General features: G+C 44.0%; 2 protein-coding genes across 6 annotated transcripts in view; both read left to right on the top strand.

The window, feature by feature from the left end:
• LOC135112047 (junctional adhesion molecule B-like) overlaps window positions 1-9448 on the top strand; it is a 155793-nt gene extending 146345 nt beyond the window's left edge. For both annotated transcript variants that reach the window (XM_064025919.1, XM_064025920.1), the window contains exons 6-8: window positions 4379-4562; window positions 5308-5408; window positions 7066-9448. In XM_064025919.1, the coding sequence (XP_063881989.1) occupies window positions 4379-4562; window positions 5308-5408; window positions 7066-7259 (479 nt within the window). In that variant the 3' untranslated portion in view covers window positions 7260-9448. The remainder of the gene's footprint in view (window positions 1-4378; window positions 4563-5307; window positions 5409-7065) is intronic.
• A 3611-nt stretch (window positions 9449-13059) lies between these two features.
• LOC135112048 (uncharacterized) overlaps window positions 13060-24000 on the top strand; it is a 194779-nt gene continuing 183838 nt past the window's right edge. For all 4 annotated transcript variants that reach the window (XR_010274018.1, XR_010274020.1, XR_010274019.1 and 1 more), the window contains exon 1: window positions 13060-13193. The gene's annotated coding sequence lies outside the window, so the exon portion shown is untranslated. The remainder of the gene's footprint in view (window positions 13194-24000) is intronic.

A 24000-nucleotide genomic window follows, 5' to 3' on the forward strand; every position in this document is an offset into this window, starting at 1 on the left:
TTTTCTGTAAGGTAGGTAGGAAGAAGATACTGGATTGGGCTACTGTCTTGTATTTTGCTCTCTCTCTCTCTCTCTCTCTCTCTCTCTCTCTCTCTCTCTCTCTCTCTCTCTCTCTCTCTCCTCTCTCTCTCTCTTTCTCTCTCTCTCTCTCTCTCTCTCCTCTCTCTCTCTCTCTCTCTCTCTCTCTCTCTCTCTCTCTCTCTCTCTCTCTTCTCTCTCTCTCTCTCCTCTCTCTCTCTCTCTCTCTCTCTCTCTCTCTCTCTCTCTCTCTCTCTCTCTCTCTCTCTCTCTCTCTCTCTCTCTCTCTCTCTCTCTCTCTCTTGGTACAGAAGGTTGACATAAATAAAAGATAAACCTTTACTTCCATTCCAAAAGTTAGGTGATTTTTTTCTTGTTTCTCTCTCTCTCTCTCTCTCTCTCTCTCTCTCTCTCTCTCTCTCTCTCTCTCTCTCTCTCTCTCTCTCTCTCTCTCTCTCTCTCTCTCTCTCTCTCTCTCTCTCTCTCTCTCTCTCTCTCTCTCTCTCTCTCTTTCTCTCTCTCTCTCCTTTCCCTTCAGTAACCCAGAAAAAATAATAACCGAAAAAAAAGTCACTCAGAAAGGAATAATGGAAATCACAGGCCAGTTTCTCTCTCTCTCTATCTCTCCCTCTCTTTTTTTCTCAATAATTTTTCCTTTTGATATTTTTCTTCCCCCCTTTTTTTTTTTTTTTTTTTACCTTTCATCCATTTTACGTATCGCTAATAAATTCTGGCCCGCTATCTGTGAGCGCGTGAGGGATGATGGTGCGTTAAATCATGCTGATGTATATTGGGCCCACCTAGCTTAGTCGTATATTAGGGCGTGAGCTCGACCCACTGATATGTACCGGTGCATTGATGAAGGGAAGGGGGGGGAGCGGAGGGAAGAGGCAGGGAGTGTGGGAAGAGGGAGATGCGGAGGGGTAAAGAAAGGGGTGGGAGTGAGATAGAGGTATAGAGTGCGATGCTGGACATGTACTCGTATTAGAGATAAAACCCGTATTCAGAATAGCTTTACTCTCTCACCACGACTACTTTCAAAGGCCATAGAATTGATTAGCCGTGTTCTCAAAACTGTCCCTCCTTTTAGTAACGTAGAAGTCTTGTAAATCTTTCGCTAGGGCGGTAAAAAAAAACATACTTAAAAACCTGTGTCACTTCAACTAAAGTCTTCGAAAAATAGTCACAGTGAGGGCGGAAATGTCTCAGAATATGATCGATAGAATGATATAAAGCTTATGTTACGTTCGGTGAGGGGTAGCGAAGGACCAGGTGGGGAGATGATGGAGTGGTTAGTGTGAGGGGAAGGAGAGGTGATACAGGAGGTGACAAGCTGGAGGGTGAGAGGACAAAAGACAAAACATGTGAAAGGAGTGGTGGAGTAAGCAAGGGAGGGAGCTAAGAGAGGATAGCTGTGAGAGTGACGCTGGAAGAAAGAAAGAATTAGAGGTAGTTTACAGTTACAGAAGGGGACGTCAGAGTTTTGAGATGATGACAGAAGGAGTAAGAGGAAGTGTAGGTATTAAGACAGCTGTAGGATTAGAGAACGGATGGAGGGGAGTAGGAAATGTGCTGGGGTCTGGTTGCAAATTAGAAAGGGATATTGTGGGTATTTTGGGGGAATGTTGCTGGGACAGAGATGAAATATAAATGTGTATGGCTTGTATAGAAGAGGGAGTGTAGGGTGGAGAGTTAGGAGAGTGAGAGAAGGGGTTAAATAAAGGTGTAGTTGGAAGGAGTATAGAAGGGATGAGGGTGGTCTGTATAGCTGCGGATGAGGGAGTGCAGAGGGGAGAGTCGGAGGAGTAAGAGAAGGGGTTAAATAGTGTTGTAGATAAAGGGAGTATGGCTGAGGATGGTTTGTAGTGGCAGTGAGTGAGGGTCAGACACACAGACACACTCCCAGCACACAGCACGCAGGGGGGAGGCGGGGCGTGTTGACCAGAGTAAGCCATTGGCGGTGTTGTGTTTTATGTGTATCTCTATATTTTGTCCAGTGATGATGTGATGATGAGGCAGTGACTGGGATGAGTGCGTGTGCGGGCGTTCATGTGACGTGGTGATGCAGTCAGTGGCGAGGGGGTTTACTGGGTGATCCTGCGCGATGATACACTGGAATTCATTAACAGGGGAAATGTAATAAGCGAGTGGCAGTGAATTATGGCAAAATACGACTCTTGCTGCGTGTGTTGACGAAACGACATGTAGTGGACGAGAAGCATGAGGCGGTGGAGGCAAAACGAACCCTGTGATCTGCTTGTAAAGGTGTCACCGCTGTTCATTATGCTTGTATTGGCCGCGTCCTGGCCTACCTGTCGTGTCCATGTTGTCCATCGGTACAAGTGTGATCCTCTTCAAAATACATATTGACCCCTAGAGAGTCTGGAGGTCACCTGGGGTCACACACAGTACACAAACGACACTGAAGTTATTCTATTCTTCACCCAGATGGCCAGTTCTGAGATGTCAAGGCGTGGAACGCAGGAAGGGCTTAGGAATCACGTAGGCAGGCAGGAAAAATCTTGAGGGTTGAATAGGTAGGGTGGAAGTCTCAGAGGTTGCATATACAGGCAGCATAAGTCTGAGGGGTATAGTGGAGAGGTCAACAGAATTACGCACAAACAGCAAAGAGGACATTCTAAGCAACTAGCAGATGATTTACTCTTCTGAAAGGTTATCGTTATTACAAAGAAAGCAGGCAAGTCACAGAGGTCAGGGAGAGAAGCACAGTCATTCTAATCCCTAGATACATGAGATAAGAACACGTACAAACGTATAATTGGTGTCACGAACTGTCGCAATCTCTCTCTCCACTTAAGGACGCAACAGCATGGTACCTCTGTTCCCGGGCCACTGTAACCTAACGTAACCCAACCTAACATGCCACCTCTGTCCCTGCGCCACTGTAACCCGCTAATTGGTGCAAGAATTCCTGGTTTCTTTTATATGTACGAAAAACTGACCTTGTATTTCTACCAACGCTCTTATTTGTTTGTAAGATACTGCACTATTTGCATCAGTAAAAATCCGATATCTTACAAATAGACAAGAGGTTTGGTAGAAATATGGTGAGATTGCTACACTATGAAAAAAAAAAAAATGGCAATAAGCGAACCAATCAGCGGGCCAGAACATCAAGTAAAATCTCTAGACACATCAGCGAACATCAAGAACAGTGGAGAAATTAAGCTAGTCACAGTCTCTACCTTACTCTCCACTTACATCGTCCTCTTACCAGCGCTAACCTGTACTGGAGACGCCCGCTAACCACCGCTGCCCCGCCCCTGCTGCTGAATATTCCCTCAGCAAGATTCCTCCTTCCTCCTTCCCTTCCTTCCTTCCTTCCTTCCTTCCTTCCTTCCTTCCTTCCTTCCTTCCTCCCTGTGGCCGCTCACTTATCCATGGCGGGAGAAACTTTAGTGGCAAGAGAGAGAGAGAGAGAGAGAGAGAGAGAGAGAGAGAGAGAGAGAGAGAGAGAGAGAGAGAGAGAGAGAGAGAGAGAGAGAGAGAGAGAGAAAGAGAGAGAGAGAGGTGCAACTGTCCAATTAAAGGAAGTGTCTGTAAGTTCTAAAATTCGAGTCACACAAAAGTGGCTTACATATTGGCAGGAAAAAAAAATAGATATTAATATGGGGAAAAAAGGGGACACAAAGCGACATTTTTTTAATTACGATCATTAGTGACTGGAAAAGTTAGGACGATGAGGAGTTTGTGACACGGCGCAAATTGCTCTGCCGCTACTCTGATAAACTGTATTTTGAAGGCATGACCTGCTGGAATTTTAATTTTGTTGGTGTTCTCCCGACTGGAACCTTTTTTTTTTTAACTTTTTTTTTTGCCAGTCGCGTATTTTTTCTCTCTTCGGTAATATTTACTCACGGCAAATTTGGGATAGTTTTGTGTGTGAGAGAAAGAACCAATCTGGCGAGTTTTGGGCAGAGATAAAGCGCGTTTCTGTTTGTGAGAGAGAGAGAGAGAGAGAGAGAGAGAGAGAGAGAGAGAGAGAGAGAGAGAGAGAGAGAGAGAGAGAGAGAGAATGTTCAGCGTTTGTGAGCATGTTTCAGTATCTGCGTGCGTCAATTTATGAGTTGTGCGTGTGTATTTGTTCATGTGTGTGTGTGTGTGTGTGTGTGTGTGTGTGTGTGTGTGTGTGTGTGTGTGTGTGTGTGTGTGTGTGTGTGTGTGTGTGTGTGTGTGTGTGTGTGTGTGTGTGTGTGTATCCCTTCCCTTTACTATTCTACCTCCCTTACTTTAAACTACGTGGTTTATCACACGCACTCTCACACACACGTCAGCTGCTTATTGTTCTTCCTTTTGTGTTTCTCTTTGTCTCACCACGTCCCCTCCTTCCCTCCGTCAGCCGCCTGGAGTGAGTTACAAGGCCCCGCCGAGCGCCATGTGGCTGCCGGCAGCACCCTGAGGCTGGTGTGCACGGTGAAGGACGCCCACCTGCCCCTCAAGTATGTCTTCTGGTATCAGGACTCCAAGATGATCAACTTCGACAAGAGACGAGGTGTCAACTTCACGCTGGAAAGGGATCACAGGTATGCAGGAAACGCTTACATCTGTATTGTCCTTTTTGTCACAGCTAGGGGATGCTGACACCTGACACTGCAGAGCTTGTCACAGGTGAGCACGTGATACCTGTCCTTGTCACTGCTGTACAAGGAACTCGGGTAGAATTTCAGTTAGAATGTTTTCTTTATCACACTATCACTAGTATCTTTCATCTCCCGTGCCCTTGTTGGACTTTCGTTACAGATAAACAGTGACTCAGTTACGTAGAATCGAGAATATTAATAAGACACATCACACTTGCCACCTTTCACCTCCCATCATTGCCACATCACCCCTGCCACCTTCCCGTCATCCCCACACACCATTCCTATCACCCTCCACCTCCCTACATTTCCACTACACCCCTATCACCTTCCCATCATCCCCCACAACACACCTCCCCGTCATTACCACACCATACCTAGCACCTTCCACCTCTAAGACTCCCATGGTCCCAGCACCTGTTCCACCTGCCCCACACGCGCCACAATATCGCCACGACACCCTCGGATATGACTCAGTTTACAGCCAAGGTAGCAGTTCCCGGGCGCACCCAGGCAATACTGCAATACCTGCCTCATCGAACCCCGCAGGTACGCCGCCCACGACCCTCCTTACAGTGCCCCGCCGCCCTCCACACACGTAGTATTACTGTTCCTTGCGAGAATATAAAGTTCGTACCGACATTCTTATCCCACCGCCCACTGACGCCTTCTGTGGTTACTCCGGCAGTGTCCTGACTGTGTCCTCTGTGTCCGACACCCACGCCGGGAACTACACCTGCCAGCCGGCTAACGCCACGCCCTCCTCGGTCCTCGTCCTCGTCATGGTCGGTAAGTAGGGTGTGCAATGTATCCTAACCTGATTTACGTGCCTCTAGCATTGCCCATATTCAGTCTTTGTCCTGTTTAATTATATAAGCTGTTGATGACGGTGAGTATGAGCCAAAGCAACATATTACGAGGCACCGTGATGTAATGTAACGCTGGAAAGACTTTTTTACACAGCACGATCAAACTTAATGATGTGATGCAATCTTCAATAACCCGGACTTACTAAATTTAACTTGAACACTCCATCGTAATGTGCAAAGCTTTAACTAACGTGACGTGATGCAGCATAAAGTAACGTAAATCAGCTGTTCCTAACGCAAGACAACATTTTGTAGCGTAACGCACCTTAGCATAACAAAAGTAACATGACGGTACGGTAAAACGCGGCATAGCAATTTCATCTTTGGGCTTTACTAGAAATAGCTCATTTTTTTCATGGATTTAAATGCATTAATGGAGTCACTTATAAATAACACCATTGCAGTTTCCACCAATACTATCTTGCATCCCTTACTTTAGATTAGACAGCCAAACAACAACAAACATCATAAGAGCCAGAAGTTGTTTGACATTTGTTCATCTTTTGTGATCGTTTTGTGTTCCTTTGAACTAATACACCTCCCGTCGAGTTGTCTTGGCTACCTGTACGCACCATACCTGTGATTATCGACTGGCTCTGTATTTGTATACCTGTGTATGTATCTGTGTACCTTGAGATCAAGTTGCACAGCCCCACTGATACAAATACTGGTTGAGAGCCGCGCCTCCCTCGCTGAATCCTGCAATACACCGCAGGGGAAATCTTCATGATTAGGGTGTTGTAATGACATAATTGTTGATTATTCCTATTATTCCTCCCTTGTCTTTTGGTGTACACACGCACATTCTCTCTCTCTCTCTCTCTCTCTCTCTCTCTCTCTCTCTCTCTCTCTCTCTCTCTCTCTCTCTCTCTCTCTCTCTCTCTCTCTCTCTCTCTCTCTCTCTCTCTCTCTCAGTTAACGATGAATACTGTAGATGTGTGTGTATGTGTGTGTGTGTGTGTGTGTGTGTGTGTGTGTGTGTGTGTGTGTGTGTGTGTGTGTGTGTGTGTGTGTGTGTGTGTGTGTGTGTGTGTGTGTGTGTGTGTGTAAATATCACTTAACGTTACGTCGCACGTACCTTTAATCTTGTGTAATTTTCATGTGCGTTCTTGGTTTTTGTTTTTGTTTCTGTTTTCGTTTTTTTTTCCCGCTTCCGTGTGTTTCTCAGTGTATTATCAATCTCGATTATTTTTATTTATTTATTTTTTCCCCACGGTGGTATTATCGGTGTTTTTGCTCCTGTCTTCCTGCTCCTCATATTTTCTGGAAGTCCTTCTTATCTCCTTTCTCATTTCGTCATTGTCATTGTTGTTGTCTTCCTCGGTCTATTCTTTCATAAGGACACTCTGTCATAACGCCATTTCTCGTATTCTTCATCGTCCTTGTCTTTGTCGTTCATTCCCTCTTTATTTCCATTTACACTGTTGTCATCTTCCTTCTCTCGTCACAGACTTTTGACATTCATTTTTCATCGTCATTGTGGTCATGTTCTCTTCTCCTTTCCTTCCTGTGTCGATGCCGTTTTCCTCGCCCTCTTCCTCCTCCTCCTCTAATCGCAGGCTTTCTCCCCTTGACAGAGACGACGGAGCCCGGGGCGGAGGGCGGCCGCGGCCAGAAGGGGGCGGACAACGAGAAGACTCAGGTCCGGCAGCTTGGCGTGAAGAGCGCCTCCTCCGCCGGGCCTCGTGTCCTACCTCAGACCCTGGCGCTCTTCCTGCTGGGCCCGCTGCTCCTCGACGCCCTCGCCCTTCCCGCGGGTCTTCCAGAGTAACTTGTAGAGAGACTGGACTCGGCGCCCTGTTGTGTGTGTGCTCTTGGGCGCCACAGTGAGTGAGTGGGCGCGTTGCGAGGCTTGCCTGATGGACGCTGGACTAACGGTGTATATATTGGAGTTTATATACATATATTGAAGAAAGAACAAGGTTATTATATTCGTCGGTGGAATCATGACGTTATTACTGTGAAGTGTGGATATTGTTATTATTATTATCATCATTCTTTTTTTCTATTCAGCCCCTCCCTCGATGCATAGAGTTAATTATCGAATCTATAGCGTGTGTGTGTGTGTGTGTGTGTGTGTGTGTGTGTGTGTGTGTGTGTGTGTGTGTGTGTGTGTGTGTGTGTGTGTGTGTGTGTGTGTGTGTGTGTGTGTGTGTGTGTGTGTGTGTGTGTGTGTGTGTGTGTGTGTGTGTGTCCAGACGCTGGTTGGCTGCTGTGGGACGAAGACATATCCGCCAGTGTCCGGTGTCCCACGTTCACTCTGTCTTGAGGTGGTGGAAGATGAAGGGCGCGCCACTGCCCTGCTCTCCTCCCCGCCCTGAGTGTTCTGTCCTCGTCCTCGGCGTGGCCTCCATCAGCCGGGCGTTCTCTCTGTCTCTCCTTGAACATGGGATAACCTGGTGTTAATGTTTTCCTGTGTTGCTCGTCACAATAAACGTGATATAGGTGTGGAGTGTGAAGTCCCAGGTGTATTTAATTAATCTGATGTACTCGTAAAATGTCTCACAGTAACTTTTTACGAATGGAGTTCCTATCACATTCAGCCACTACGAAATGTAATATAAAAGTGTAAATCACGCAAAAAAAAGTAATGATATTGAGGAGTTGAGTCTTTGTTTTGATAGACATTTTGGACGAGGCTCATGAAGTCAAAACACTAAGGGAAAAAAAAAAAAACATTTATGGTGAATCACAGACCTTGACGTTATACCTGTCCACTGAAACATGCAATCACAGGTGCGAGAGACCGACAGTTATACGCACGTACAAGAGATGCTGAAATTGGCAGGTGCGAGACGCGGTATTAAAGGCGCGAGTCGTGTGATTACGAGTAGGAGAGAAAGGCAATTACAGGTGTGAAAGACGTGAAATCACAGGTGTGAGAGATAAGAAATTACCGGTGCGAGAGAAAATCACAAAATCAATACCGGTGAGCACCTGACCGGGTGGCGCTGTTGTAAGTGCTACCCGCTCAAAGGGTCTTGCAGGAGGCCTCTTCAACCCCCGCACACGAGATCCATGACTGCAGCACCCGCCACATACACGTTGGTTGTTAAGTGTCACGATTAAATGGAAAGATATTGGAAAATGGCTCATAACTTATCTCTCTTGGCCATTCCGTCATCGTCAGGAGCCACAGGGAGGGAGAGAGGCAGTGCCAATCCCTCCCGACATAGGCACTGTTCTCTCATCTTTAAAACATTGAGTGCCAAGGAAAAGAGTGACATGTCCTCTCTCAGATGCCGGCAGCACTCACCGTGCACTCATCACCAGCAAACACTTTTACTGGAAGTATTAAAACAAGAACTAACGAACATTACACCTTCTCCTTCTTTTCTTTGAACTCGTAAATGCGTCTTTTTACGGGGAATTTGGTGTTTACGCGGAGCTGAGTTGGTGTAGGCGTTCATCAGTGTTGTCCGAGGCTTGATGGGGAGGGAGGGAAGGGAGGGCGGGGAGTGATTCAGGGAGGAAAAAAGAGCAGTGTTTGGTATTGTCCCGGCCAAGAGATGCGAAGGACAAGATACAGAGATGAATAAATCTTGGCCACCTCCTGTAGAGTGCGTCTGTGTCCCAACCCGTGTGCGAGATGCAACGACCGACGCGAGGCTGTTCACGCCATACAGGACAAAGGAACTAACTGATGGAGGTGCGAGAAGGGGAGAGGCGAAGGGGAGCAGAGTGAGAGAAAACCCACAGCCTCACGAGCCGCCTCTCAGCCTCTCCTTCCTTCCCGTGTGTCAAGGAGGAAGGTGAATGATAAAAAAGGGACGTTAGACTGTCTTTTCTCCGGTATGACATTAGACAAATAATGAAGATAAATAAAAAAGTGACTCCTTCTGGATGTTCCAATTTATTTTTATGTTGAAAGTGTTACCATAGAATCAGATGTTATACTAGAGTGTACTTGTCCCTGTTTTGTATGATAAATATATTGGAAAATAAAATGTCAAGTGCTCACCGCGTGTCTGTTGTTGATCTTTGCAGTGAATGATGGGGAATGTGAGGAATGTGTCTCTTTTTGTCCCCTTTCTGCTGCCCGAGGATGTCAGGTAAGAGGACGAATTGTACCTGCAACACCTGAACACCTGAGCACTTGCCTTCTTTCCACAGGTGCTCTCCAGTCCCTGCTTTCAATTAAGGGATCACTTGCATAAGGTAAGTCGGCTTGTCTTTGCTATATTTTTTACTTTTTTCAACATGTTAGACTCATTACTTAATTTTACTTAATTGCATCTAATTTGCACATTTGTTTTTAAAGACTTATGCTTACAAATACTGCCCATGTTATTATCTAAAGGTGTTTCCACTTTGTTCTTAATATAGTTCTCTTTTTTGTACTTTACTTTTTTCTTTACGTTACTTTTACATCACTATAATTAGTATCACATTTCTTTGCCAACGACAATATATAATTTTTCGACAGTTAGCTTCTTTTACAAAAGGATAATGAACAATTTATTTAATGAGTTACTTAAGAAACACCCAATGACAGGGATCGCAAAGCTTGGTTTCCATAATCCCTATCAATATAGAATAAAAAGAAAACTGTAGGTTAAAAAATAATACGCTTTGTCGAAATGCAATACAGTGGAAGTGGTCAGTAGCGAGCATTGATATAGAAAATAAAAACATATGCAACTAAGAAAAAAAAGTCTATCGATGTAAAAAAATCAATGAAGTGAATTGACAACATGAAAAGTGAAAAAGGAAAAAAAAGAAAATGGAAGTAACGATCATTAACATAGAAAAAAAAAAAAAAACATGCAACTGAAAAGTCATACCTATTTAAAAATACAATAAAATAAACAATATTGACAATACGAAAGGAGAGACAAAGAAAAAGAAATGGGAATGGTCAATAACGACAATTAATATAGAAAAAGAAATATATGCAACTAAGCAAAGAAAAAGTACCGATTTGAAAATGAAACAGAATTGTCGATATTGCCAATACGAAGAACGAGGAAAAGACAGAAAAAGAGAAATGGAAATGATTAGTAACGATCATCAATACAGAAAAAAAAAAAAAATTACGATATGCAACTAAATAACCCACCAAAGTAAAAATGCAATAAAATAACCAAGACCGATAATACAAAATCAGGAAAAAAAAAAAGAGGCGGAAAAAAAAAAGGAGGAAAATCAATTGAAATCAAGAGGGCCATCTGGTGCTCGGAAGACAAATGCCGGGAGGAAGTCAAGGGTAAAATCGGTGTCATCGAAACGTCTCGTAGATTTTGGTGCGGAAAAAGAAAAGTTCAGCGGACGCTCTTTACTACAGAATTGGCGACCACTTAGGGCCTGCAAGAGAGAGAGAGAGAGAGAGAGAGAGAGAGAGAGAGAGAGAGAGAGAGAGAGAGCCACGTAACTAACGAAATACACGTTAACGACTCGTCTTCATCCTCGTCTCGTCGCGTCTCATCTGAAGTAATTAAGATAGTCTAGGCAGGTCGAGTGAGTCAATTATCCGAGACAAGAAGGATATTTGCCCAAGCCTTCAGTAATTGCTTTTATCTATGAAATGTGACTACCGTGTTGCGCTCCCTTGCCCCCTCTCTCCCTTTCACCCTTCGCTCTTCTCTCTTCATCCTTTGTTTGTCTCCCTCTGTCTCTCCTTATCCTTCACTCTTCTCTCTCTGCCTCTTTTATCCCTTGTTTGCCTTTCCCTCTCTCTTCACCCTTCATCCTCCTCTCCTTGTCTCTTCCTCCCTTCGTTTGCCTCTCCCTTTCTCTTCTTACCCTTCACCCTTCTCTCTTTGCCTCTTACTCTTTGTTTTCCTCTCTCATCAGCCTTCGCTCTCCTCTCCCTACCTCTCTTCTCCCTTCTCTCTTCTCTCCCTGTCTCTTTTCATCCTTTGCCTCTCCTTGCCTCTCTCCCCCTTGTGCTTTTCTCTCCCTACGTCTCTTCTCTATTTCTTTGCTTTTCCCTCTGTCATTTCTCACCTTCGCTTTCCTTAAATTTACCTCTTACCTTTTCCCTTTCCCTTTAACTTCCTCCCTTCGTTTCCCCATAATCATCTTCCATTTTCCTTTCCTCTCCCTTTTCCTCCTATTTCCTTGCCTCCTTATTCTTCCCACGACTATCTTTTCACTCTGCCTCGCCTCCCTCCCATTTTTTTTTTCTCCACTGCCGCCTTCTTATCTTCCTTTTAGTGTTCTTATCTTCTTTCCCTCTCCAAGTTCTTTCCGACAACGTCACTCTTACTGCCTCTCTCTCTCTCTCTCTCTCTCTCTCTCTCTCTCTCTCTCTCTCTCTCTCTCTCTCTCTCTCTCTCTCTCTCGACAGAATCCCTCCAATCATCAGTAATTGGGAGATCAGGTCTTAAGCAACTCGTCTTCTTGCGCCCTGAAGAGTATTTCCAAGAGAAGCCTTAATCACCCTTTACTCAGCTAATGCTTCACATGCTTACTGCCAGTTCATTTTTAGACCATTTCCCAGGGCTCAGAAATGCATGCAGTTGCGAATTCAGTTAGTGTGTATTACTTCATGACTCGTATTACAAAATTGCATGCGTGTATGTGAGCAGTTTATCCTGACAGTTACATGACAAGTGCCTGTGCCTTTTCTTTTAATATTCAGGAGCATATTATTGACATTCGACATCCAGGCACATATTCTTAACGTACAGCATGCAGAAGTATCTATTAACACATATTGGTTCGGTATTCACTTGCATTCTGATATAATAATCTATCTTTCTATATACCAGGCCGGCAATACCAAATGTGGTGCCCCAGAGAAAGCTCCACACACACATACACACACACACACACACACACACATCTACACTCTTCGCACTGTGGCCTCTGACGGAAGGGATAGTCTCGTGAACAACCCTACATAGCCCCAGATGCAACAATAATAGTAAAAGAATATAGAATGCTTTGTGACATTGGTGTAAGATATAATCGTTCGTGTGTGTGTGTGTGTGTCTGTGTGTGTGTAAGTCGATCGCTTCTTTTCCCAATTAACTAAGCACATTCCCTATTTCCTTTTCACATTCTCATTATTTGAAAGCATACATTCAACATACGCCTTGAATATGTTGTTGTGTCGAAGCGGAAAATCGTAAGCTTCTTTCATTGCGTCGTGGACTAATTTGGTTTCTTCAGGCATAAAGAAAAAAAAAGTCTAGTGCAAAATATAAAGCATGATTCTGAAAGGAAACACTGACAGCAAAATGGTAAGCGAGAAGTTAAAAATCTTTGTGTCTGTAATTTAGTGTATTTTATTTGTTTTAACTCGTTGACTACATTGGCTTCTGCTCAGGCTAAAAGAAATAGAGAAAAAAGAAATAGCCTAGTGCAAGTTTAAAGTATGATTATAAAAAGGTAACACTGACAAGAAAATGAATAACTGAGCAATCAAAACTTTTCAGTGTCTAGTTTTATCTTTAGCTTTACAAATATACGTAGGGTAACTAACACAAAACATGAGAAACAGTCCCCATTAACAACCAAAGTGTAATGACATAACAAGCGTATTATTATTGCCCTCGTCAGCTCCGTTTTTCTTTCAAAGGGTAGGAAGTGGGTAGGAATGGAAGGGAGGAGGGGGGCAAGTGAAGGGCGAAGGGAGGAAGAGCGGGGAGGGAACTTGGAAGACCAGACACACTCAGACGGAAGCAGAAGTGTGTGTGGTGAGTGCGTGTCCTGGTGTGGTGAAGAAATCTGGTGCATTCGAAGTTGCTTGGAGACCGTGGTGAGTGTGAAGAATACCAGGAATGTGTGTGTGTATGACAGAGAGAGAGAGAGAGAGAGAGAGAGAGAGAGAGAGAGAGAGAGAGAGAGAGAAGAGCGAGAGAGAAAGTTGTTGGTGTATAACGACTGGATGTGCTGATCTTCCTACCACTTATATCAGCTGGCAATGCATGAGAGAACGGGAAAAGAAACGTGCTGATAATCTAGGTGGATTATTTGGGTTACAAACATTGATAGATTCTTGAAACCATCACAGCAACAACGCAGTCACATGGCGTAATAGCGAAGGTTTACGCAAGTCGCCAGATCAAAATATACGCAGTTAATTTTCGTTTGTCCTGAAAAGACTGATTATGAGGCGTGAGTGACAAGATTCATTACCTAATGCTATGCTTTTTAGCGCCAGTACTGGTGGCATCAGAAGTTATTAGCAGCGCTAGTTAAGTCCGTGACATTTAATCCGATGTGTGACAGGTGACGCGGCGCCCAGAATGGTGAAAATAATATAGTTTCCGTGTTTATTGGCTGATCTGTGGTTGCTCTGACTGTTAGCGGCGCCATGAGTCAACACGGGACCTAAGTTGTGGCCGTGATAAGTCAGAGCGGCGTGTAGGAGGGAGAGAAGTGCCCCCTTTCCCTCCCCCTCCCTCCCTCCCTCACTATCCCTTCCTCTCGCCTCCCTCCGCCCAAGTCTGCGCGGCGTCATGTGCGCTGTCTGCTACTTCCCTTCCTCCGTTTTCTATTTTTCCACCGCTCCCTCCTCCCCTGCTCGAGTTGTTCAGTTGTTATGTATCCCCGTTTTCCCTTGCTAGTCTCTCTCTCTCTCTCTCTCTCTCTTCTCTCTCTCTCTCTCTCTCTCTCTCTCTCTCTCTCTCTCTGCGCTGTTATTTGATCAGTACCAGTGTATTTCTTAAGGCCAATGAAATAAACTATCAATTATCATTCTCTCTCTCTCTCTCTCTCTCTCTCTCTCTCTCTCTCTCTCTCTCTCTCTCTCTCTCTCTCTCTCTCTCTCTGTCAGGTTTCATGTCTCTAGGGAGCTGATGGATAAATAAATAAAATGTATGGGTTTCGTGATAAATTTTGTCATGGAAACTGATTGACTGGGAGAGCGTTGCGTTCATTGCATTTATTCAGTGACCAGTCGATTATACATACAGGAAACGATGCCAATTTTCATGGCAAAGAGAAAGAACACAACTGATCGACTTTGAAACGTTTTTTGTTTTGCGCTTATTTTGTTTGCTGCAGAGAGAGAGAGAGAGAGAGAGAGAGAGAGAGAGAGAGAGAGAGAGAGAGAGAGAGAGAGAGAGAGACGAGCTTATTTTCACTATCACTTAGTTTAATATCATATAGTTTTCACTTGTAGATTATCTTATATTATCCTTTGTTTTTACCTCCCACAAAGATCACGGCGTCTGTTACATCATTATAGACATTACACTACATCTATCAAATGACTCACTCAGGCTGAACGTGTGTGTGTGTGTGTGTGTGTGTGTGTCGGTGTGTCAGTCACCTCTGGAAGCGTTTGTCCGCATCTCTATAGGCTCGTATTTGTTTTAGTTGCTTTCAGGATTTGTTTCTTATTTTGTTTTGATTGGATGTTCTTGGTTTCCTGGCGCAATGGGACTTACTGATGTAGTTGTGTCTTTAGAACTAAATGGACAGCCGTGGTGAGTTATGCCGGCGTTCACTCGTATTCTTATCTCTTCTTCCGCCTTTCCTTCCATCTCTCTCTCTCTCTCTCTCTCTCTCTCTCTCTCTCTCTCTCTCTCTCTCTCTCTCTCTCTCTCTCTCTCTCTGGTTCTGTTAGTAAGGTATAGTATGATCGAGTTGTACAAATTGTTTTCCATTTCCTGGACGCACGTACGTAGATTGAGACTGGACATCACAACCTAGACTAAAACCTGTATACTGTAACTAGGCTCTCACACATTTATAGTATTACACAGTTCCATTCTCATCCCATTCTTCATCCCATAGTTCTGACAAGCTAAATTTGGGGCCTGCGGTTGTGATCATTCCCGGCTGTGTCTTAATCCTGCTTCAATCGAACTTCACAACCGCTGCCTCTGTCGGATATTATGTTCGTCCCCAGCACGTTGACCGGCAGGGTTGTTTTCTATCCCCCTGGAGACTGCGGCGCCGACGAGTGTTACTAAAATAGCACAATGTCCTGCTCGGTATTGTGGGTATCTTGCCATCATGTTTACAATAAGAAGAAAGATGTTAGGTGGAAGGAGTTATATTAGACTTGTAAATAGTTAAAATTGCTCGTTGTCCAGGTTGATTCTGTAGATATTTTGTCCTCAGTTATAATATAAAGTAAGAAAAAAATTGTTCGATAAGGGAATAATACTAAAGGTGAAGATAGATAACAATAAGTTTTCAAGAATTATACGTAGCAAAGGAGTGATACTAAAGGTGAAAATAGATAACAATAAGTATTAAAGAATTATTCGTAGAAAGGAAAAAAAGTACCATTATTGAACATTTCTCCTAGATGTTATTGCTGGAATATTAAAGATGATTAGATACTAGGTATTGAGTAGTGATTCGTAAAAAGAAAGTATATATCTGAATAGAAAATTCTTGCCTCAGACAAAAAGAAAAAGTTAAAATAAAAATTGGTAATTACATCTGACATTTCATACCAAAAAAAGAGAGAGAGAGAGAGAGAGAGAGAGAGAGAGAGAGAGAGAGAGAGAGAGAGAGAGAGAGAGAGAGAGAGAGAGAGAGAGAGAATTGCTAATGCACACTTTTATCACCACACTATGCGGCATCTAGAATTCGTTCAGTTGATGACAAGTGAGGAGAGAGAGAGAGAGAGAGAGAGAGAGAGAGAGAGAGAGAGAGAGAGAGAGAGAGAGAGAGAGAGAGAGAGAGAGAGAGAGAGAGAGAGGATAATAATGGGTCCGTCCACTTTCAAAATGTCGCTTCGAGGAGGAGGAGGAGGAGGAGGAGTAGGATGAGGAGGAGGAGGAGGAGGAGGAGGAGGAGGAGGGGAATCGCGTCTCCTCGTTATAAAAGATTCTCAGCAGTGAAAATTTCCAGACCGCTTTTCACTTGATTAATTTTGTGGAGAAACGAGTTTTTCTTCCCCATTTGATTGCGTTTTGTGATACAGCTGAGTATCTTAAGGCCAGCTGACACACACTCTCTCTCTCTCTCTCTCTCTCTCTCTCTCTCTCTCTCTCTCTCTCTCTCTCTCTCTCTCTCTCTCTCGTGTCCGTCCCTGTGTAATACTTTCCTGCGTGTAGTGATCGCCCCAAGATGTGTGGTACATAATATTGTTGATTAAGGCGTAGTTTCCCTTAACAAGCGATGATTCTCTCGTATGGAAATGCAGCCGCTGGTTAGGATTCATTGTTGCTTCATAATGAAATCCCTGGTGTAACGGAAACTAAATTGTGAAGCCTTTGTGTGTTTCTGTGTGTGTGTGTGTGTGTGTGTAAGGGACAAGTGAATGACCTGTGTGTGTGTGTGTAAGGGACATGTGAATGACCTGTGTGTGTGTGGGTGGGTGGGTGTGTGCGCGTGTGTGCGTGCGTTGCCCCTTTATCACCTCGGCGCCATATAATCTCAATGTTGTGGAGTGAGGTTCAGTCTGTTAATTTAGTCAGTGAAGGAGTCAGTTAATAGGGTTTTTCATATTTAGCAATCTTTCACTTCTTTCGGTGATTCTCTACTCGTAACACACACACTCTCTCTCTCTCTCTCTCTCTCTCTCTCTCTCTCTCTCTCTCTCTCTCTCTCTCTCTCTCTCTCTCTCTCTCTCTCTCTCTCTCTCCTCCTCCTCCCTACCTTCGGATAGGGACACAAGAGGTTATCGCACGCCTGGTTTAGACAGGTAGAGAATATAACTTGAGCTGAAGATTTTATGCTATAATTAGGCTAAAAGATTTTAAAGAGAAACTTCACTCGTAGAAGGAAGAGTACGCGGAGAAAGAACCTGGTGCCTGTGTTTATTGCGATACGGTAACAGATTGTGTTAGGTGCTGCCATTATAAGGGGAATTGAATTATTAAGGTAATTGAACTTTTGCCAGTGTTTAGTTGTGCTTCTCGTTGAAATCTATGGAAAATGTAATGTCCGAGGAGGGTTTGTGTGATTACTTATTCGTAGGTTTCCCAAATGGCAGCGGACTTCTTGGTTCTTGCGTGGTTTGAGAACTTTTAGCTAATTACCTGTTAAAGAGATAACACATGGAGTATAGCAGATATAGGAGGAAGACGAAAGTGTGTATGTGTGGTACGTTTCTCGTAATATATATATTTGCAGTGGCACTTCCCTGCACTCGAAAGTGGCACTAAAAATATTGCCACCATTCTTCCTTCTTTTATCATATTGTTTCGCGTCGTCTGGGTGAGGTCAGCTTCCGCACTCCTGGTCTGTGGCTCGCGGTGGCAAGGCGCGGTGCATTGTCTTGTGGTGCTTATTCCGCTAATGGCTCAGGTGCGTGAGGAGCCGCTAGCTGCAGGCGGGGCACCAGGCTTGGCTCAGCACTGTGATGGTGAGTGCTGCACCGCCTCTCCATTAACAGCATCTGGAAACTGTACATTTAAACTCGGCATTCATAAACGTGTTTGAGAGAATTCCCAGCAGCGGCGTGAAATATGCTCTAAAGATGCCAAGAAAGAGTCGTTATCGTAAGGAACTGCGAATGGGTCGACGCTATCGCCAAATGCAACTTGTCTCGAAGCTTACAGAATGCACGCCACTTTCTCCTCCGCCATGAAAACAATTCTGAGGGTAAAGATAACCCGGACCTTGGTGCGGCCCCTCGCGGCTTGCTGGCGAGATTGGACGCGCAAGTATAAGAAAGGATGAACGTAGGATAGCTAGGCGCCGGGCTGGGGAGCGGCACACCTTCAGGGCGAGGCCGCGGCCGCCACCTTTCTTTTGTAAAGCGGCGCTTCTTCCAAAATTATATCATTAATTAGTGTGAGCGTGTAGATAAGCCAGCCATCTTGTATCCCTTCACGTGGGAGCGAAGGGAGCGAAAAATGTGTACTATAGTAGATATTGCCCTCGTAAGTATCAGTTGAGGTATTGTGGAAAAGAGTCTGGATGAAGGTGAGTGGTGAGTGAGGGCGACGCGCGAGGTCTCTAGCGGCGGTCGAGTATCTGGCGAGGCTGAGTGAGGCGAGTCTGAGTGAGGCGAGGTGAGGGGGTGTGAGGGCAGGTGATGGGAGGCTGAGTGAGGCGAGGTGAGGGGAGGTGAGGCTAAGTGAGGCGAGGTGAGGGGAGGTGAGGCGCTGCTCCCACTGATAGACGAGCGTCAAGTGCTGCAAGGGAAGCCTTCAGTGGCAGGCAGGTTAATTACCGCTCGCGCGCGCGCGCCCGCGTGCGTGAGTGTGTGTGTGTGTGTGAGTGTGTGTGTGTGTGTGTGTGTGTGTGTGTGTGTGTGTGTGAAAGTAAAGAAAGATTTTAAAGTAGAAAACATTGGAATTGTTCGTATATTTTTCCACAAAGCGACGCTGACAAATTGAGTCCTGTCTTAGTGGTAAAGCTTTCAGACAAGCATCCTTTCACCGCAAATGCCACAATACACAATTCCTGTTAAAAACCCTACACCGTCGCGCAAACAACATCGTTACCTTGATCTCTCCGCAGCGACATTCAAAACAAACCCTCAACAATAAACAATAACAGCAAGACAAACATTACATTTTCCCCTTAAAACAACAGAGCAACGAACTACCAAAAACCCTCATTTTCCTAAACCTTCCAACAACAGTAACAAACAACGCAACATTTTCCCCTCTACCCAGAACAACAACATAATGCAACACTGAGAAAACCTTCTGTTTCTTAACCCTCTTGGAAGATGAGGCAAGACTGAAAACAAAACTTAAACAAAACTTAAATAAAACACGAGGGAGCAACGCGCGTTAACAAGAGGACAGATCCGCGTTTCTTTAAGACGTACGAGGCGACCAGACCCCCGCGAGACTTGAAGGCAGGAGGCAAACAGGGCAGTTTATCCACAAGTGTCCATGAATCAGTGGCTTGCTCGCCCTGACAGATGCCGACATCAGGATAATTTTACGAGCTCGGTGAATTGCCGAAACGCGCGCACTCAGCTGCTGCTCGGGATCCTGGCGAAGGGGAAATGATTGCTTGCCGCTGCTGATTCCGAGGTCGTTAAGCTGTTGTTAGGTGGCTCAGGCGTGCACAAGGAGGAGGTGGAGTTTAGAGTAACATTGGTGTGTCTGCTTCCTCGTGTGTGTGTGTGTGTGTGTGTGTGTGTGTGTGTGGGTTGCTGTCTTTAAAATATTTCCTCGCCTTTTTCTTCCAAGTGATGTTATCGTTGTTGGAATTCTTGCTCATCTGTTCCGTGTGTGTGTGTGTGTGTGTGTGTGTGTGTGTGTGTGTACGTGTGCGTGTGCGAGCCATGTATGTCCGTGTGGGAAAGCATTAATTGGTGTTCATGTGAGCGTGTCTGTCGAGCTGCTTGCGTCGCTTATATAATGTAGTGGCTGTTGCTTTTTTTTTTTTTTTTTTTTATATTTAAATTGCTTGTTTTCGTTGAGTTAATCAATTGAATTTCGTACAGAAGAGTCATATTACGCTTCCCATTTGATGCATTGTTCGCAACCCCAACTGTTGCCGGAATATTTATAGTTTGAAGTCCATTGCTGCTGCTGTTTTATTTATTTATTTTTTTCTTGCTGCTAGGTGATCAAGTATCGCTTCAGTATTTTGCTGGTGAAAGGCCACGGTTACTTCATTATAATATTATTTGAAGCACGTTTGGATGAGCACGGAGGACATGTAATATTAACTACTACTACTACTGTTTCTATTACTACTACTACCATCACCACAACTTTTTTATATAAGAGGTGCACTGGTCAAGGTCAACAAAAGGGAAGAAAGAGAGAGAAAAAAAGGGCCCACTAAGGTGCCATTCCCTACCTTACCACCACCACATGTCTCGGGCCAGAATTCCATCCCTCAGCGTGGAGGCATCGTGTTACCAGTGAGGTGGATGGCCCAAAGAGACCCTTTTTTCTATGGTAATACGACTCTCAAGCCTCCCGCACCATTCTCCTTACAATCTTCCATATTCTGCTCACCATCCTTTATATTCGTGCTACAATGCATCTTTTTTTTTCCTTTTGTATTATATTCTTTGCTTCCTCTTATTGTATTTTTTTTGTTCTTTTTTTCTCCATGTATTGTTGTATTCTTTGCGTCTTCTAACTGTATTTTTATTTTTGTTCTTGCTTTTTTCTTGTATTTTCTTTTTTTTATATCTTGTCTCCCTTCAATTGTTTTTACTTCTTATTGTTTTATTCTGGTTCTTTTCTTGCCTATTTTTTTCTGGCCCTTTTTTTTATGTATCCATTTTAATTTATTTCTGTTTCTAATTCTTATCCTTCATTTTTTCTTTTCATTTATCTTTTCTTTTTTCTTCCTTTCTTGCTTCTTGTATACTCGCTTCTATATTTTTCTTACTGTCGATTAAGTTTCTCAGTATTCATTGTCTTCATTTCTCTTTCTCATTTCATATATTCGAAATTAAATTAATAATATTATTCTTTTACATTTTTTTTATTCACAATTTAATATTTGGAAAGATTATTATTAACAATATTGCACCTTCTCTCTCTCTCTCTCTCTCTCTCTCTCTCTCTCTCTCTCTCTCTCTCTCTCTCTCTCTCTCTCTCTCTGTTATATCTTTGTAAGCCCTTGTCTGCCTTCGTTCGCCTTCACGAGAGAGAGAGAGAGAGAGAGAGAGAGAGAGAGAGAGAGAGAGAGAGAGAGAGAGAGAGAGAGAGTCTAATATATGTAGATCCCTGTATGTAGGATGGTAATTGGAGGTGAGAGCGTAAAGGTATCATAGGGTCTCCCTTAAGACCTTAAAAGAGAGGGAGAGGAGGAGAGAGAGAGGAAGAGTGGAAAGGGAGAGGGAGGAGAGAAAGAGACGAGAAGAAATAGTACGAAGACGGAAGGGCGAAAAAGTTAAGGAAGAGGAGGAGAAATGAAAGTGAAGGAGAATGTTGAGACAGAAAAGGAAAGGTAGGAAATGTGAAGAGGAATAGGAGGAGGAAAGAGGAAGGACAGATACGTGAAGAGTGTGAAGAAGAGGGTGGGAAAGAAGGAAGAGGGGCAAAGAAAAGGGAGGATGTACGAGAAAGAGGAAAGAACAAAAAAAGTGAGAAGGTTAAGAGGAGAGATGGAAAGGAAAGGAGGAAGAGGAGGAGCAGGAGGAAAGAAAGGACGGAAGACTGGAGACGAGGAGGAAGGCGAATAGAGGAATAGGATAGAGAGGAGGAGGAGGAAGAGGAGGAGGAAGAGGAGGAGGAGGGTAAACTTTGAAGGAAATATTGATGCAAAACTCTTCTACAAGTGACCATTTGAATACCTTAGAAATTTGTCAAGGATGGTAAAACTCTCAGATTGTCTCTCTCTCTCTCTCTCTCTCTCTCTCTCTCTCTCTCTCTCTCTCTCTCTCTCTCTCTCTCTCTCTCTCTCTCTGAAAAACCTCGATTATGAAGATTTTTCAAATTCAAACGAAAAAGAACACTGGTAAGAGAGAGAGAGAGAGAGAGAGAGAGAGAGAGAGAGAGAGAGAGAGAGAGAGAGAGAGAGAGCAAGCACATCATCGTATTAACTTCTGATGTCCAAGCTTCATCTGCACCGCGTACCGTATAATCAAACTGAAGCTTACATGATTATACTCCCTTTAAAGCTTCATAAATTATTGCTAAGGTGTGGTCGTGGTGGTGGTGGTGGTGGTGGTCGTGGTGGTGGCAGGTGAACATTGAAATTAATTAAGGTCAGGTACAGCTGTGGAACAGGTGGGCACGCAGGTATTCTTTGGTACACCTCACCTGTTAAATTTTTTTCCAGCCTTTTTCAGTGTTAATTTAGTATGTCACGTGTGTGTATTTATTATCAATATTACTGTTGTCATTATTAGAATACTTTACGGTTTTAATTTTTGTTACATTCATTTTTTTTTATTCTTGTATTTATAGTTTTTTTCATGTACAGCTACTAATGTGAGTTTTTTTTATTTTATTTTACAGTCAACAAAGTACATTATTATTATTTTTTTTAAGTTCGTTTTCTTTCATCTGTTATTTTTTTTTTTCGGTTTATTAATTCAAAGCTTCCTCTTCAGTTTTTCTTTCATCTCGATCTTTATATTTCACCTCAGGTATCGATTTTTTTATTTTTTTTTCCAGGTATTCCTTTCTATCTATTACTGTGTTGCTATTCGTCATTCTTAATCATTCGGTTTTCTTTGTGTTCCACTCCCATCAGTAATTTCAGTAGTTTTCCTTAAATCTTGCTCCCTTTCCATCATTTTTCACTCAAACTCTTTGCTCAGATTGTTTTTTTTTTTTAGTTTATTTTTTCTCCCTATTTTTGTGTCCCTTTCCCCTGCCGTACTCAAGCCTTTTTATCGCCTGTGTGTTTTTTTCCCTCTTTCTTTCCGGTGTTTCCTTCATCCCTCCCTCCCTCTTTCCCTTTGTTATTCCCTTCCTTCTCTCTTCCATCACCTCCTTCCTCATCTGTTTGCTTTTTATTCGTTCATGTCTCTCTCTCTCTCTCTCTCTCTCTCTCTCTCTCTCTCTCTCTCTCTCTCTCTCTCTCTCTCTCTCTCTCTCTCTCTCTCTCTCTCTCTCTCTCTCTCATTTCCCCTCCGGTACTATTCCCTTCCTTCCTTCCCTCCCTCCCTGCAGTACGTACCATTCTCTCTCTCTCTCTCTCTCTCTCTCTCTCTCTCTCTCTCTCTCTCTCTCTCTCTCTCTCTCTCTCTCTCTCTCTCTCTCTCTCTCTCTCTCTCTCTCTCTCTCTCTCTCTTGGCTGACCCTCCACCAGGAAGGAGCCTCCAGCATAACCATATTCCTATCCTCACAATTCCTCTCTCTCTCTCTCTCTCTCTCTCTCTCTCTCTCTCTCTCTCTCTCTCTCTCACTGCTTGATCTAATTTTCGCCTCATCTCAGCCGCTTCCTTAAATTCGAATTTCCGCCGCGAGAGGACGCAGCCTTGAGGGAGAATTTAAGGGCCCTAGGGATCCAATTTTCTCGTATTTCTCCTTATAAAGTCGGTTAGTGTCCCGCCTTTTCTTCCCGTGGTGGTCACATCTGGGATTCCCGAGTATTAGGGGTTTTCTACTTTCCCGGGAGCTCAGTGCCTCCAGCCAGAATTGCGGGGGATGGATAGCGTGGTGGTGGCATTGTGGGGAGAAATGCGCGGCTCTAATCTTGCAGTCTAGGCAGGTAGGTAGGTAGGTACGAGGTGCGTGCGCCCTTCCTTAAGCTTTTGCCTTCCCTGGTTTCTGTTAGTATTACTGGTGCTGGTTTTGATTTTACTACTATTTCTGCTGCTACTATTTCTGTTGGCGTTTTTGCTGCTGCTGCTACTACTACTACTACTACTACTACTACTACTACTACTACTACTACTACTACTACTACTACTACTACTACTACTACTACTACCACTACTGTTACTGGTACTGCTACTACTTTTCTACTATTACTACTTTGCTGCTGATGCTGGTACTGCTGCTGTCATTACTAGTACTACCGCTACTATTTTAGCACCACCACCACCACTACCAGCACCACCACCACTACTGCTACTGCTGGTGCTGCTGTTACTTTATTGCTGGGGGCGGCGGCGGCGGCGGTGGCGACGGCAATAATCGCCTCGCGTCGCCTGGGTGTCCACACTCCGCCAGTTGTCTCGTCTGAGTTGCGCTTCAGAAATTTCATTTTATAAACTCTGCTTCGCTAACTTTCAAAACTTAGCTGAGTCCCCCTCGTTGCGGCCGAGCTGG

Source organism: Scylla paramamosain, chromosome 23 (assembly GCF_035594125.1).
Source record: "Scylla paramamosain isolate STU-SP2022 chromosome 23, ASM3559412v1, whole genome shotgun sequence".
Taxonomy (NCBI): domain Eukaryota; kingdom Metazoa; phylum Arthropoda; class Malacostraca; order Decapoda; family Portunidae; genus Scylla; species Scylla paramamosain.